We start from the raw sequence: 14316 nt of genomic DNA, 5'->3' as shown, positions 1-14316 counted from the left end.
AACGTAGAAAATAAGGGATTCCTGGGAGAATTTAATGGAATTAACCCACCTCACTATTATATTTATATATGGATGATTTTGAATGTAATTAAAAGTGGGGACACATTGCAAATCAAGATTAGGAAATCCCATGCTGAAGGGACACCGTGTGCTTGAGAATCAGCACAATGAAGATTCTTGCTTATGTTATGAATACCACCATGGATTAAAAATTAAGGGATAGATCCTCAGTTGATGTATCTCGGCATAGCTCCACTAAAGTAAATGCAGCAGTGCTGATTTACACCAGCTGAGGAGCTGGCTCAATTTTTTCCCTGTCTCCTATTTCTGTTTATTTCTTGCATTTCACTTAGCCTGGACCATAAAAAGGAACTAGTCACCCTTATCCACTGCTTCTCATGCGCTAATCTAATGCTGCAATGATTGGGTTGCAAATGCTGCAGAGAGAAGTGCTGAAATTCCAACAAACAACAAACTCTGTTCTCACTGAAAGTCTTTCCAACTAATTTCATTAAAACATTTCCAGATATTAACCAAAATGGGTTGATTTTTTTAAAAACAAAAACAATTTGGGGTCTCATCTACCCTGCAGCACTGCTAATGCCAACAAATCCCTGAAACATGGCTAGACTGAGGTGCTGGGAAATTAATCTTAGAGTAGCACCAACACACCTGTGCAATTCACCCTAGAAGATCTATCGGTCAAATTAGAACATACACTCCTTTAGCTAGACAAATTGCTACCTATAGAATGTACATCTCAGACTGTTGCATTCAGGAAGTATGAGTTTTGCAGAAGCTTCTCTACTTCAGTAACTGTGGACCTTGTAAGAGAGCCTTGGTGAAAAGAAGGCTTAACAAGATGATGCTGACACATTCACTCAGCTCTCAGTAGCACAGAAGGAGGCAGAGAATCCAGGGCGGGTTCACTATGCTCTTGAATTATCATTCCAGATTTTAGCTATTTGGTTAGGGAGAGACTCAGCATGGGATTGTATTGGCAAGAATCATTACCCTTTATTCTGCATCTCCACTGAAACGCAAAAACGAGCCTCAATACTTATCTAAAGTGCCAAAGGGCTTTCCCAAATTAGGGGGGGGGGGCTGGTTAGGATTGGATTTAAGAGGACAGATTGTTTATTGCCCATTTCTGAGGTGTGTTTTCACACAACCACACTGGCGAAAAACAAAGCAATGGCACTGCTTGAGGCTGACATCTTCCTCCTCCTCCATCTCCTCCTGGCGTTTTAGTTGATAACTTCAACACTCCCTCATCTGGGAACAATGGGCCAGGATTCATGCTTGGCAGAAGCAAACCCTTTCATCTTCCTCAACTGGCTTTGATTTGGCCCAAACCTCTCACTCACTCTCTTTGAAGTGCTATCTGTGACTACATAGGATATGGCTAAAATACCACAAATACCTCCTTACAAATACCACATTCCCACAGAGAGCTGGGCATGGTGGCACTCATAATCCCCTTCCAGGTGGAAAACTAGCACAAAGCTCTCATTGGCTGTATGATCACTGATTGGCTGAGCAGAGCAGAAGGCACTGACTCCCACACTGACCAATGAGAACATATGTACTCTCTCTTTGGCTAGCACCTCTCGTTTGCTGTTAGGCAGATAGTAACGGTAACATGCAATGCAGATTCTGATGAGAGGCTAGGGAGCAGTAATCCTTCAGTATATACCTGGCCAGCCCGCCACCAGCATCGGCAAGATTTTAACAGCAGATACTGTACCCGACGACATTATTTTTACACAGTGCAGCTGAGAATCTTGCATGGCAAACCTTCTTTTGTGCATTAACATAAGACACTCAGCTAATGTTTCCTGGGCACGTGTGTAAGAAAACAGCCTGGTTAGTGAGAGTGTCCATCTGGAAACCTAATAGGAAACAGGACTGTAATGTCTCTGCACTGAAATGGTGAAGCCTGAACATACTGACATATACCAGATCAAAACTAACTTTATTACACCCTAATCATTGTCTTGCAAGAGGGACAAAAGAGTGGACTGAAATATAGCTAGCCGCTTGCCCTGACTGTACGGATATTTCCTCTTGTATCTTTCAAAAAGACATGATCCTGTTCTCCAACACAGCAGTGATAAATACTCAAGGGAAGATAAACAAAAGGTATTCCAAATCAATAGGAAACCACTCATTACACCAACCACTCCCTTGGGCTATCTCTGCTAGCTAAGTTCTTCTGTAACGGAGATAGGCAAGTATTTTAGGACGTGACTGCATGGTACTGTAGACATGCCCTTAGTCTGTCATGGCCACAGAATTCACCTGGGTTAACTGTTTCCACAATAGTGCTTGGGGAAAACTGCCCAACTCTCTCTCTCTCATTTAGAATATATGCATTCATTCTTCTGCAAAACACCAGACTCACCAGCAATAGGAATCTTATCCCAAAAGATCACAGCACTGACAACTTCAGTGTTCACTGACTGCCGGTTCCTGCTCCCATTGTCTGTACACTAGATGGTGAATTCTTTGAGACTGGGACATAAGATAAAGTGTTCAAAGTGCCAAAGTGACTTAGGTGCCTAAATCCCATTTCCAAAACCAACATAGGGACGGATTTTCAAAAGTACATAGGTGCCTGACTCCCAGGTAAGCTCCTAAGTGCCTACAGGCCAATGCCTAAGTCACTTTTGATTTGGGCACTTTGAAAACAGCACTCTTTGTCCCAAAGTTGAGGCTTATCTGTTTCTCTGAGCTTTGTAGGAGCAGGTGAGGAGGTGGGGGAGGGGAGAAGGGTGGAGAGTGTCATTTCCTGGACATTTTGACCTATTGAGTTTTTTTGAATGTCTGTATCATTAATCTGCACCTAAGGCATTGCATATGAGCTTTTAATAAACAGGAACCAATCACATAAATACCTGCCAGGAAGGTACCTAACACACTAGAGATTTATACATAAAACAAACAACCCTGGAATGAGGGACTCTGCCAGTACATCAGACATACGGTAGTAGTTTGAATCTTTGCATTTTCCTCCTATCTACATAAGAAACTATCCAAATATGCACCATAGTTCCTTAATATAGATCACTGACTCAACAGCATCAAACAGGATATGTGAGTCTCAAAATAATTAGCAGTTTTGCAGCTGAGACCTCATTAGCTAAATTGGGCTAGACAGGCAGCGGAATATGGAAAGAGCGGGTTCCTCTGGGAGATTTCTATGCGATTTAGTCTTCTGTTTTCAATTTCTATTCGCTACACAAAAGTTCTTTCCCTAAGATGCAGGAAATCAAGACTCCAGATCCCATTCTCCCTGGCTTCTCAAATACCTTTCCTGGATGGAAGCAAACCTGTGAATACCCTGGTCCAGTTGCCCCAATGCAATATGGGTCTGAGCCAAAACCCACTGAAGGCAATGGGAGATTTTCATTGACCTCACTGTGCTATAAAGTAGGCCCTCTATTGAGCCCAATGGAACTTATCCCTTTCCTAAAGGGGAGGGGGAAGCCTGGTTGTTTTTGATATCTCAGGCAATGGATTATGCATCATCACTACACTGAAAAGAGGAGACTGATGACACAACACAAAGGGCCCATTACTGCAGGAATAGGCTGTGTGGCTAGTTCTAAGACAGTGTCTTGCTCAGTCTGTGTTTCTACCATGCACTCCCAAGTCCCCTTGTCTTCACACTGACTCAGACCCTCTAAAGGGTTCAGGCCGCTAACCACTACAAGTGGCCTGTCGTTACAGAATTAGCAATGAGCACTATCTAATTTACTATTTGCCTAAAGGTAGTTCAATGTTGAAGCTAGGTTCTCCCTTCTGGCTCAGTTGCCTTTTATGTGACTCTCATAACAATGGACAGAGGTCCCCAAATCTCCACTTATTACGCCCTTAAGACAGCTAGCGGCAAATCAAGCCAGAATGATTATTTACAGAAAGCCTGCTAATTATTTTTGCCTTTAAAAACAAAATGATATCAGTATGTGATTCACGATACAGGTGAACACAAAGGCAACCAGTGTTTGTGCCCAGAGTACGTGCAGTGGGAGTGTACGATACAGGGGGGCAAGAAAAAATTAACGGGCTCATTTTGGTCCATTGCATCTTTGAGAGATGCTTTTTTTCCCTAGGATGGTTCTACCACCATGATGAGGTCACTGAGCACACTGGAATTGGGCACCCGTTTCCACCCACCACAGTGGAACCAAAGAGTGGACTGTTTCCTGGAAACTCCTGTGTAAAGGATCCCCAGTTTGGTGTTTTAACGCAATTCTCTGAAGCCTCAGAAGTAGGAACTAAGGAGAGAGAAACATGGCGGGGGCAGAGCCACAACGAAAGGGTATAGCTCCACTGACTTCAATGCAGCAAGACCAATTTACACCAGCCAGGGCTCTAATGACAAATACCAAGCTCACAGGTGCCTTGTGCAGCAAGGCAGGGTCTTATAATAGACAGAGAGGGGGAATTGCCCCGATTTCAGTGTGCATCTGCATGACATCATCATGTCTTCTGGCTCAGCAGAGAAGAGTGGGAGGCATGGCAGACATGAGCTGCTCTGAGCCATGTTACTGAGGTCCTGGCTTTGGGAGCCGTTATACCTTCTCTTCATTGCTGATGTTCCGGGTGGAGGTTCTCCAGGTGATGGAGGGGATTGGGTCCCCTGAAGCCTCGCAAGTCAGTGTGATCTGGTCCTCCAGTTCCATGGCAGTTTTGTTCTCCACATAAGTGATTTTGGGTTTTGCTGGAAAGGAAGCACAATGGGTTTTTTGGCCACTGCTAAGAAGCAAGGCTGCCTGGAATTAGCGAATTCTGAACTGAAACCATCTATTAGACAAAAAGGCTTTTGCATTGCTACTTTCAGAGAGAATTGCTTCAGCAGGCAGAGGGGCAGCATGGTGTGCCCTCCCCTCCTCTGCTCCAGCTAGCCCTGGCTTCTAGTTTAGCAAAACTAAAAATGAGCCCAGCTCAGCCCCTGGAGCAAGCACACCGAAGCTGTTTCAGGAAAGCCAGGAAGGAGACTAGAAAAGCTAAGGTTAACTTTTGTTGTTTGACAACCACCTTTGTGTGAGCTGGGTTTTTTAACTCAGATCTCTGCACACGCACACACACACACACACACACACACACACACACACAAAAGGTCGTGATAAATGGCAATAAACAGCTGGAAGAAACTGACAACTTCACAAGGGCTAACTATAATGTTTTCCCTAATGCAGCTAAGGGTGAAATTCACCCCAATGCAGAGCTTTCAAAAGTCCCACTCAAAACCTAAAGGCTTGACCTAATGTCCACAGAAATCAAAGGGAAAATCTCCCATTGACTTTGGATTCAACCCTAAAAGCTTGAAAAGCATCTGAGTGGCACACAGCCTAGTGCTGACCCCCTGCAGGGGAGGGTAAAATTTCAGCCATAAGAAACAAGAAATGGAATAGACTCAGTATTTCACAGTGACCATCGGCATCTCTTGTCTGGTACACAGCATAGTGCTGGCATGGAGGCTGAGACTAATTCAGCAAGCACACCCAGTGTCTGAGCCAGACATACTTGCTGGGTAGGTAGGGCATGCTGCTTCCAGTTTATAGCAATGAGCTACCAATGGCCAGCTGGGGTCTCTGACCAGTCTGTAGGGAGTGGGGCGGGGAGGGAAGGAGCTATATCAAGCCTGTTATTGCCCTGTTTACCGAAGACTTTGAGGTGGATAATGGCATCCTGCTTTCCAGCCTTGTTCTCAGCGATGCAGGTGTACTCCGCCTCATCGCTCTTCTCTACCTTCTTGATGGTCAGCTCGGAGCCATCATAGTTGAAGTCATATTTCTCGTCATCGTCCCCCCGTTCTATCAGGTCCCCATCCCTGCAGGGCACAAAACAAGCAGGTTGGGTGGGAAGTTAATGCTGGCTGGTTTTTAGAATTCATCTGTGTTTCTAAATTTAGCTTCTTTGTTTGGGAGGAAGGACAATTTCCCCATGGTAACACCTGTCTCACACTTGTTTTCCTCCTTTGGTTGCATCCTCAGTACCCTTGCCTTGGAGTCCTGTGCCATGGAGTTCTTCACCTGTAAACATCCCTCATGCCAACTAGCTAAATTAAAATTGTGCCATTCCCCGCTGTGACCAGCTCTGCTCAATCAGAGATGCAGATGGAAGCAGCACTCACATCGAGTGCCTCAGTTAAAACATCCATACTCTTAAACCATGTAAACTGTGCTTAGAGTATCTTACTTCATCCAGCGCATGGCTGGCTCAGGAAAGCCATCAGCATCACACATTAAGGTGACAGACTGGCTGAGGTTGGCCGTAGCATTCATGGTGTTCTGTCTAGCACGGACAGAAGGAGGCACTGGAAGAAAAAGAAGTTGGGTTAGAGAGAGGGGAAAAGAACAGGTGGGTAGAAAATAACCAGGTAAGGAAGTTTCCTGCCCTCTGCCATACACACAAATCAGTCCATTGAATCACAACCTTGCGCCAAAGGGAGCACGTCACCTGCAGGTTTGCACCTATACATTTGATGCACAGGGTCTCTATCAAATGGTGGGAGGAAGAGGACCCACATTGCACAGAAGATGGTCTGTTGGACAAAACCATCCATGAATCAAAATGAGGGCCATCTCTCACTTTGAGCTATGAGACATTCAAGCTTACTCCTGACATGATAATTTCCTGTAAACATCTTGTAAATGCCAAATTGATTTCATGGGTGTGTTTATTTGACACAGCAGAGTGAGATTAATAAGCCTCATGGATCATGATTCTGACAGTTCACAAGTGTGAACTGATGATCGTCTCTCTCCTTCCAAGACAAGTGTGCAGCAGCCTATAACCCAAGTAGCACAGGTCCCCTCCACTGCCAGGGCTCCAAGCTGCTCACCATTCACAATGACCTGAATATCCTTGAAATTGACCTCCCCACGAGCCAGGATTCTGCCCTCACAGCGGTACGTCCCCTCATCCGTTTTCTTGATTCCCCGGATTTGCAGGAAGTTGTTGGGCAGGACTACAAATCGGACTAGAAGAGAAAAAGGAAGCTTCAGTCAAGGATCATTTAGAGAGAGCTCTGCAACCAATGGGCACTTCCCCACCCCCCTTACAGCTTGGAGACAGAACTTAATGTAATGTAACTTCCCTTTCCATCAGAGTAATGAAAGTCACCCCCATAATCAGATCTGACATTGCCAGGAAAGAACTCATCCAGGAGAGATTCCCTCACACAGCAAGCTAAGAGGCAGTGGGGACAAATCGCTTTGTTATTTTACAACCAGCACTTTTATTTTACTTTAAGTTTAATCAATACCCGGCTTGGGCCAATGAACCATTTACTGCTTGTCTCCCAGGGGAGTGGAGTCTGGTCTTAAATAATGATAATACCTAGCTCTAATATAGCATTTTTCATCAGTAAATCTCAAAGCACTTCACAATCCTTTAGTGCATGTATCCTCACACCACCGCTACGAAGTAGAGCAGGCCTATAGCCCCCTTTTCGAGATTGGGAGCTGAGGCACAGGCAGGCTGAGAGACTTGCCCAAGGTCTCACAGGGAGACTGTGGCAAAGCGCCTAGACTGACGGGCTGGGAAACGCTGCAGAGGCAACACTGCTCACATGCTCAGGGGAGACAGTGCTCTGGAGTGACATCAGCCCACAAAGTCCATAGATGGGCTCCACTGTGTGCAGCTCCTTGGCCCAGGGTAGGGGAAATGGGAGGGCTCTGGCCAGGACAGGCTAACTACTTGGCGTCTTTAAATCCAGACTGAATCTCTCTTTCAACTCTATTTCAACTACTAGATGCTGCCTTTTAATGCAATTCCTGGGTGAGGTTCTCTGGCCTGTGTTATGGAGATCAGGCTGGATGATCATAATGGTCCCAGGAGGCCAAACCTAATGTGTGCCATTTTACCCTCACTGCTCTGAGTTCCCTGTGCCTACTTGTCCATTTGCCACCCCGGCAGACCTACACAAGGCCTCTGAAAGGGCAAGTGCCAAGACCTCTCACTCCTTACCATCTTTTTTCAGGACAACATCCCTGTCCTTATGCTTCCACATAATGGTGGGAGGCAGCGAGCTGAGCACATCACACACAATCACAGCATCTTCCCCCTCCTGGAACTCCTGAGGGGTGGGAGCATTCCTGAACATCAGCTTCTCTGAAAACAAGTAGAGCAACAGGACAATGGAGCTACTGCCCCAGCGAGTTGTGGGCACCATCTGAATTGCAAGGCACGTTGCCAACTAAAAGCAAAGATGAAACAATGATACACATGCACGAACCCACTTGGGATGCTCACGCCATACCAATGTGTGTAGCTTGGCATTGGCATCCCGCACTATGGTACAGGAACCCTGTGCTAGTTACACACCAAGAGGCGACTGGATTCACAAGAGTGTCCATATTTGGATGTTGTGTTATGGGAAAGCCAAACGCAAAACCTCCCAGCTGGTAGGGAAGGAACAGCTAGGATAGCTTTGCCAGCTGAGGGCTACTATGGGCCTCCTGAATGCAGGATCCCCCATGGGGCTGTGCTGAGCCCTGATCCTGCCTCATCCCAATGCTGCCTGATCTGCACCAGGCACATCATTCCATGCTTATCTCCCAGACATTCATGTCACACTGGGCTCTACCTTCGCACCTCACTATCTTGCATCAAAGATTTTAGTGGGGTCTCCAGCAGGGGTGAAGGACCCTTTCTAAGCTCCAAGCACGTTCTGCAAACTGCAAAGACCACGGGATTGTCCAGCTCTGTGATTGAAGATACTGGCTGTTCTGTTTCTACCCAGGTCTCAGAGCAGTGGGCCTGAGAGCAGAGGCTCCAGAAAGTGGCTACCACAACCTCTGTTGTGGACAGGGACTGCTGGAGCTGGCTGTCTCCCCGGCCTACTTGCTGTGCAGAGACCCTGGGTAACAAGAAGCGAGCAAAGCATGTACGATAGTAACAGACATCAAAGCCAATCAACCCCTTGCTTTATCCGTCGCACACCATTAAGCAGGTCAATGCAGGGTCGCTGAATGGCTTGAGCAAAGGGTGTGTTAGGAATGGCCTTCCTGGCCCTGAACTATTCAGCTTAGCCTGTGGATCCCTTTGCTTGGCTCCTGACAGCGGTATGGGCCAGGGACCATTCACACAACCAGAAGTAACCCTCAGGCTGAGCTCTCAGTCTCCCCGCTAACAGCATGTGGGTGACACCAGGAGGGTCTGGTTTGGATGGAGGAACATGAATTAGATGGGGAAGCGCAGCAAATGAGGAATGTGGCTCTGAGGCCAACCTGACAAATCACAGGGTTAACTGAGAGGAAATATGGAAGTTGCCCACTGCTAGCTGGCGAGCTTGAGACACAAAGGCCAGCCTGGCCTGGGCAGTGATGTAAACACTGTCCACGAATGGCTTTTCAATGTTTGCTCAAATAAATTGGTTAGTCTCTAAGGTGCCACAAGTACTCCTTTTCTTTTTGCAAATACAGACTAACACGGCTGTTACTCTGAAATCTGTTTCTCTCAGTAACTCTGACAACAGAGATGGGCGGGGGGGTCAGTCAGACAAATACCATGACTACCTCCGTCCCATCTCCCTTTGTGGGACAAACTCTCCTCTTCCCATATCCTTCACAGACCAGCCCTTCTCCTAGCTTCTCACAGGTGAGCGTCTCCTCACAGGCAAGGCTGCCCACCACTTTCCAGCCTCCTGTTCATGTCCCTCCCCACCCTTCTTCACAGTCAACACTCCCCTCACTGCTAAGGGAGGAATGGGCTCCACTTTGACAGCCTTCTACTTCCCAGTCTGTTTGGGAGGTGGCTCCCCTTCCTGGCCACCCCTCACTAACAAGAGCCACATCTCCCCAGCAAGTCCCTTGGCCTCCCCTCAGAAGAGCCCGACCCCAAAGCAGGCTCCCAAAGCCGTGTTCTTACGGAAGATTTTCACGTTGACGGTGGCCTCGGAGTCGCCCTCCTCCTCACTGGTGACGACACACTTGTAGATGCCAGCATCATCGATGTTGGCGCTGTAAATGGTGAGGGTGGAGGAGAAGTCATCGTTCCGCACCACTGAGATGCGCTGCTGGTTGGGCGTCAGCTTCTCGCCGTTGGGGGAGAACCAGGAAATGTCTTTGGCTTTGGCCTCCCCAGTCACTAGAAATGAAACAAAGCACATTGGACCTGCTCCCTCTCAGCCAGCCAGGGCCCTGGTGGCCATCACCTGCAGGGTTGTGGAAAGAGCCCAGACTAGGCAAAGGATTTCTGATGCCCGGGCAGCGTGGGGCATGCTTACTGAGCTGGGTTTGTGAGAGTGCCCACCCCACCTGAGGGGGCACGTTTAAGCCCCCTTGGATTTGTTGACAAGCTCAGATGCCAGAGGGCTAATCCCAGCAGTGTCTCACACATTATACACCATGTTCTGGCTCCACCAGGGACAGCTCCCCACCCTCACAGAAAGACATCTATTAGCTGCTGCCCCATGAAGCCAAAAGGAGCAGCTGCCCATTTCAGGCTTGGAATGGCCTCATATACATCCCTGCGGTCTTCTTCCCCCATCCCGCTCAGCATGGAAACACAGCACTCCTCCTGCTCCAATAAATATCCCTGTTTGCAGGTTGTGCTGGGGCATTGCATTGCAAACCAAGCTGGTTAAATTGCTGCACCAGCGCATCAAGCAAGTTAAACCTGCCACTGCATCTGATGCATATCAAAGCAGCTTGTAAGGACCCATCTCTTGGAGCTCACGTTTCATGGTTTTCCCATGTGGCTTTGCTATTTGTTCAGAGGAATCTGTCAGAGGAAATTTAACCAATCCCATTTGCTGAGACCAAGGTGGAGTCATCACAGTAGCACTTACTCAGAGGACACTTTTGCCTTCAAAGCACTTTACATACATTAACAAATGACACTGCACTGCACTAGCCTAGGTCCCACAGCCTCCTCCCTTGCTCTAACGAGGAAATGCTTGGGGAAGTCAGACACTCCACCACTGGAACTTGGCTCCAAGCCATGTTTTAATGTTTGCTCAGTGTCATGCTTTGGTTTAGGGGTGACCTAGGATCATTTGTTATCATACCAGTGTTGCACCCAGGCAACCAATTCACCCAGGCAAACCAGGCCAGTTGCTTTACAGGGAAACCTGTAGCCAGTAGCATGTGTGTGTGCTGAAATGCGGTGTGCTGCAGTAATTGTGCAGTACCACACGGGATGCATGCTTCTTTCACCCAGCTGGTTGGAGCAAGTGGCAGGAAGGATGATATTAAAAATGCAGGATTCCTGTGGTATTAAAATCCTTGGGGGCTGAGGTGGAGATTTTCAAAGCTGCCCAAGGGGCTTGGAATCCAAGCTCCCATTCAAGCTCTTGGAAATTGGGTATCAGAATCCCCCAGATGATTTTGAAAAATCTCGGACCTAATACGAATACTTCTAAAACAAAAAAGACCAATGCTGAGATGTGATGTAACACATTTCTGGGGCATCTCTTCTGGGTTCTTCGGGGTTCTGGGATGGCTCGTTTTTGGTTGTTTTATTGTTACAAAAACCTGCTAAGAGCTGCCTTCTCTTCTCAGCCCCAGGAAGTGAGTCTTTACTCTCCCAGCCCAACCACATCTGTCACCTTTGCTATCATACCTGCGATTGCTTTTGATCTGCTTGAATTACAAAAAAAAAAACAAACCAAAAACCCAACAACAACATGGAGAATTAAATGGCATGTCCCTGTACATGTGAATATGTCTGGGGCTGAGTGGAGTGGGTTCCCCAAAAGTGACTCAACAAACATGGCTGGAAAATCCTGACAGCAGCAGCCGACAGCACTCACCTTGACATAAGAAGAATTTGGATTCTCCTACGCTGATCTCCACTTGACTTGGAACAATATCCACTTGTAGAGACACTAGGAAAGAATGCAAAGCAGGAGTTAGGCAACTGGAGTCATCCAGCAGAAAACTGTCCTGCCTCTTGGGACTCTGTCAGCTCAGCAATGGAAGGGCAAGGGCTCTTAACTCCAGTTCTAACGCTCCCAGCCAGCGTTTGATTATACACAGCCTTCCATCCCTAAGGATCTCAAAGAGCCTGTAACGATATGAGCCACTTCCACCTCTTCCTGTGCCTACACAGAAAGGCATGGAAGGAGCTGCGTTACCGGTGATCTGTTGTACACCAAGATATGGACTGCACGTCATGCTTGGAGGTGGACTGGAGAGTGCAGTAATAAGACCACACATTTGGGCACCCTATTATTTGTGGTTACTGCATCACACGGAAGGCATCGTGGAAGGAAGAGGCTGCAATGAAAAGAAGGTGGCGGCTTAGTGGGCTTGAAATGGGAGGGTGTTCAGTGCATAAAGGGGAAAGCAGAGAAAGGAACAGAGCTGGCAGTGGGAGAAGAGAATCCCAATTTGAGTCTGGCAACGAAGTAACATGCTTCAGGCTGTTCAGCTGCTCAAGTATATACTGACTCTGTGCTTTCCCTACACACTCAAGGTTTGTATGCTGCTTAGCTTCACAGCTGCTCTCACCCTGCCATGTGTTTGCCTCACATTTGCATAGAGAATTATTGCCATAACACACATGTATCAGTGCTTGTGTCCATCAAAACAGCAACTGCACTGTCCAAGATATGGGTGTGAGATTCTGAGCACCACTATTTTTCTTTAAAGTTTGCAGGCATCATGTGTTGAGCACTGGCAGACAGCAATGACACATTGTTCCCGTGACTTGTGTTGAGGGCTTGCAGCTCAACAGAGGACAGTCCCTATCCTGAGAGGCTACTAATATTCACTCTTCCTCAAAATAGGGCAAAGCTACTGGAAGTGGAGCAAGCACGGTGACAAGAAGAGCAGCATTCAGAGACAAGTCATTTACGCCTCATAAGGCTATTTAGGCCTCTTCATTTTTGCATTGTCTTTGCTCTTTGTGTTGCAGAAGCACAGTTACTATCCGAATGATCTAGGACTGGACTCATTGGCAGGCTCTGGCTGCTTTGCATTGCCCTGGCAGCTATAAACCCAATTTAAATGGCCCATTAAACCAGGTTAATGGCTGCTCTGTGTCACCAGAGCAGTGCAACACGGCCAGAGGAGAGTACCAGCGCATCTGGCCCTTTGAGTCCAAAGAGAATTGTCTTAAAAATAATCCAGGCATGAATGTAAACAGGCTGGATCAGGAGTCCAGAGAGAACACTGAGGACCCTTTGGCTGTGAGAGATTAAAACAGTTCTTAGGACTACAGAGCTCCAGCCCTTTAAATCTTCCTCTTGGAAAACTCCACTTTACTCACATGTCTTGTCTGGAGGTTACTGTCGCACCTTCCTGTTTTCAATAAAGTACAGGCTGCCCTTTTAGCTCTTGCATTCAGCCCATTTTACTTCTGTGTAATCTAATTTCTCTCAACCATATTACCTTAATATAATTCACTCCCAGACAGAACTGCAGGTACAAAAGGCCAGACATAATAAACGGCTAAAGGTTTATTAGATCCAGTGCAGTGAGAACTAAATAGCCTAGTTCTATTAATCCTCCTGACATTGTGCAGTTTACACCATGCATCATGTATGGAATATCTCCTTCTCAGTGGGTCATTGCTCTGTGAAGCAAGTACAAAGGTATTAAAAGAGTTCTTACCCTTTGAAACCCAGGCCACCAAAACCCAGAGCACCATGTCTCTGCAGCACAGCTATGGCTGCTTACAGGGGGATTAGCATTCTGCTTCAGAACAGAACCAGACAGAGGGGGACACCATCAAAAACTCAAGGCATGTCAGTCTGCAGCAACTGCAGGATTGTCAAAGTATGCAAAGATGCTACAATGATGCATTTATACGGGGGCTGAGTTTTAATGGTTCCTAGTATATATGGGCCCAAGTCTAAGAGGTAGGATATCAGGAGAGGGGAGGCAAGTTTTTATAAACTAAATTAAAGCCCACTATTAGAGCCTTTATAAGAGGTTTTCAGTTTGATCAGTTTAATCTATCTCGGATGCCATTTTGTCTCCAGATTTTGAATGATGGCTCCAAATTTAGAATTGGACTGTCTGGACCAACGGATCCTTAGTATGGCTCAAGTGCTAACAATTTACTAAGAAGTGTTCAGGAACCTCTGAGTGAGGAATTTGCTGTGTATTTCTGTGTATCACTGAAATAAGTTCAAAGGCTTTGGTAATCAACATAAAACAATCCTAGGTAAATATTCAGTCTATAGCTATTCTGGACTAGGCAAAGTCTGAAACAGAAACACAGGCTAAAATTTACAATGGCAGGAGCCTAAAGATTGGCTTCTAAATTGTATTTAGAAATCTAAACAAGAAGCCAGGTTTTCAAAAGCAACCAACAGCTTTGATTGAAGGCATCTGGAGCTGCGGGGTGCTCAGC

The 14316-nt window shown here is 46.7% G+C and overlaps 1 protein-coding gene across 2 annotated transcripts in view; it reads right to left on the bottom strand.

The window, feature by feature from the left end:
- Positions 1 to 14316, bottom strand: part of NCAM1 (neural cell adhesion molecule 1) — a 254026-nt gene that overhangs the window by 76247 nt on the left and 163463 nt on the right. For both annotated transcript variants that reach the window (XM_084611639.1, XM_084611640.1), the window contains exons 2-8: positions 11768 to 11842; positions 9883 to 10101; positions 7981 to 8124; positions 6854 to 6991; positions 6208 to 6325; positions 5670 to 5839; positions 4584 to 4726 (exon numbers count right to left, since the gene is read on the bottom strand). In XM_084611639.1, coding sequence (XP_084467765.1) covers positions 4584 to 4726; positions 5670 to 5839; positions 6208 to 6325; positions 6854 to 6991; positions 7981 to 8124; positions 9883 to 10101; positions 11768 to 11842 — 1007 coding nt within the window. The remainder of the gene's footprint in view (positions 1 to 4583; positions 4727 to 5669; positions 5840 to 6207; positions 6326 to 6853; positions 6992 to 7980; positions 8125 to 9882; positions 10102 to 11767; positions 11843 to 14316) is intronic.

This window comes from Lepidochelys olivacea (assembly GCF_965140295.1).
Source record: "Lepidochelys olivacea isolate rLepOli2 genome assembly, chromosome: 22".
Lineage (NCBI taxonomy): Eukaryota > Metazoa > Chordata > Testudines > Cheloniidae > Lepidochelys > Lepidochelys olivacea.
Note: the sequence above shows the minus strand (reverse complement) of the source record. Positions and strands in the feature narration are given on the sequence as shown.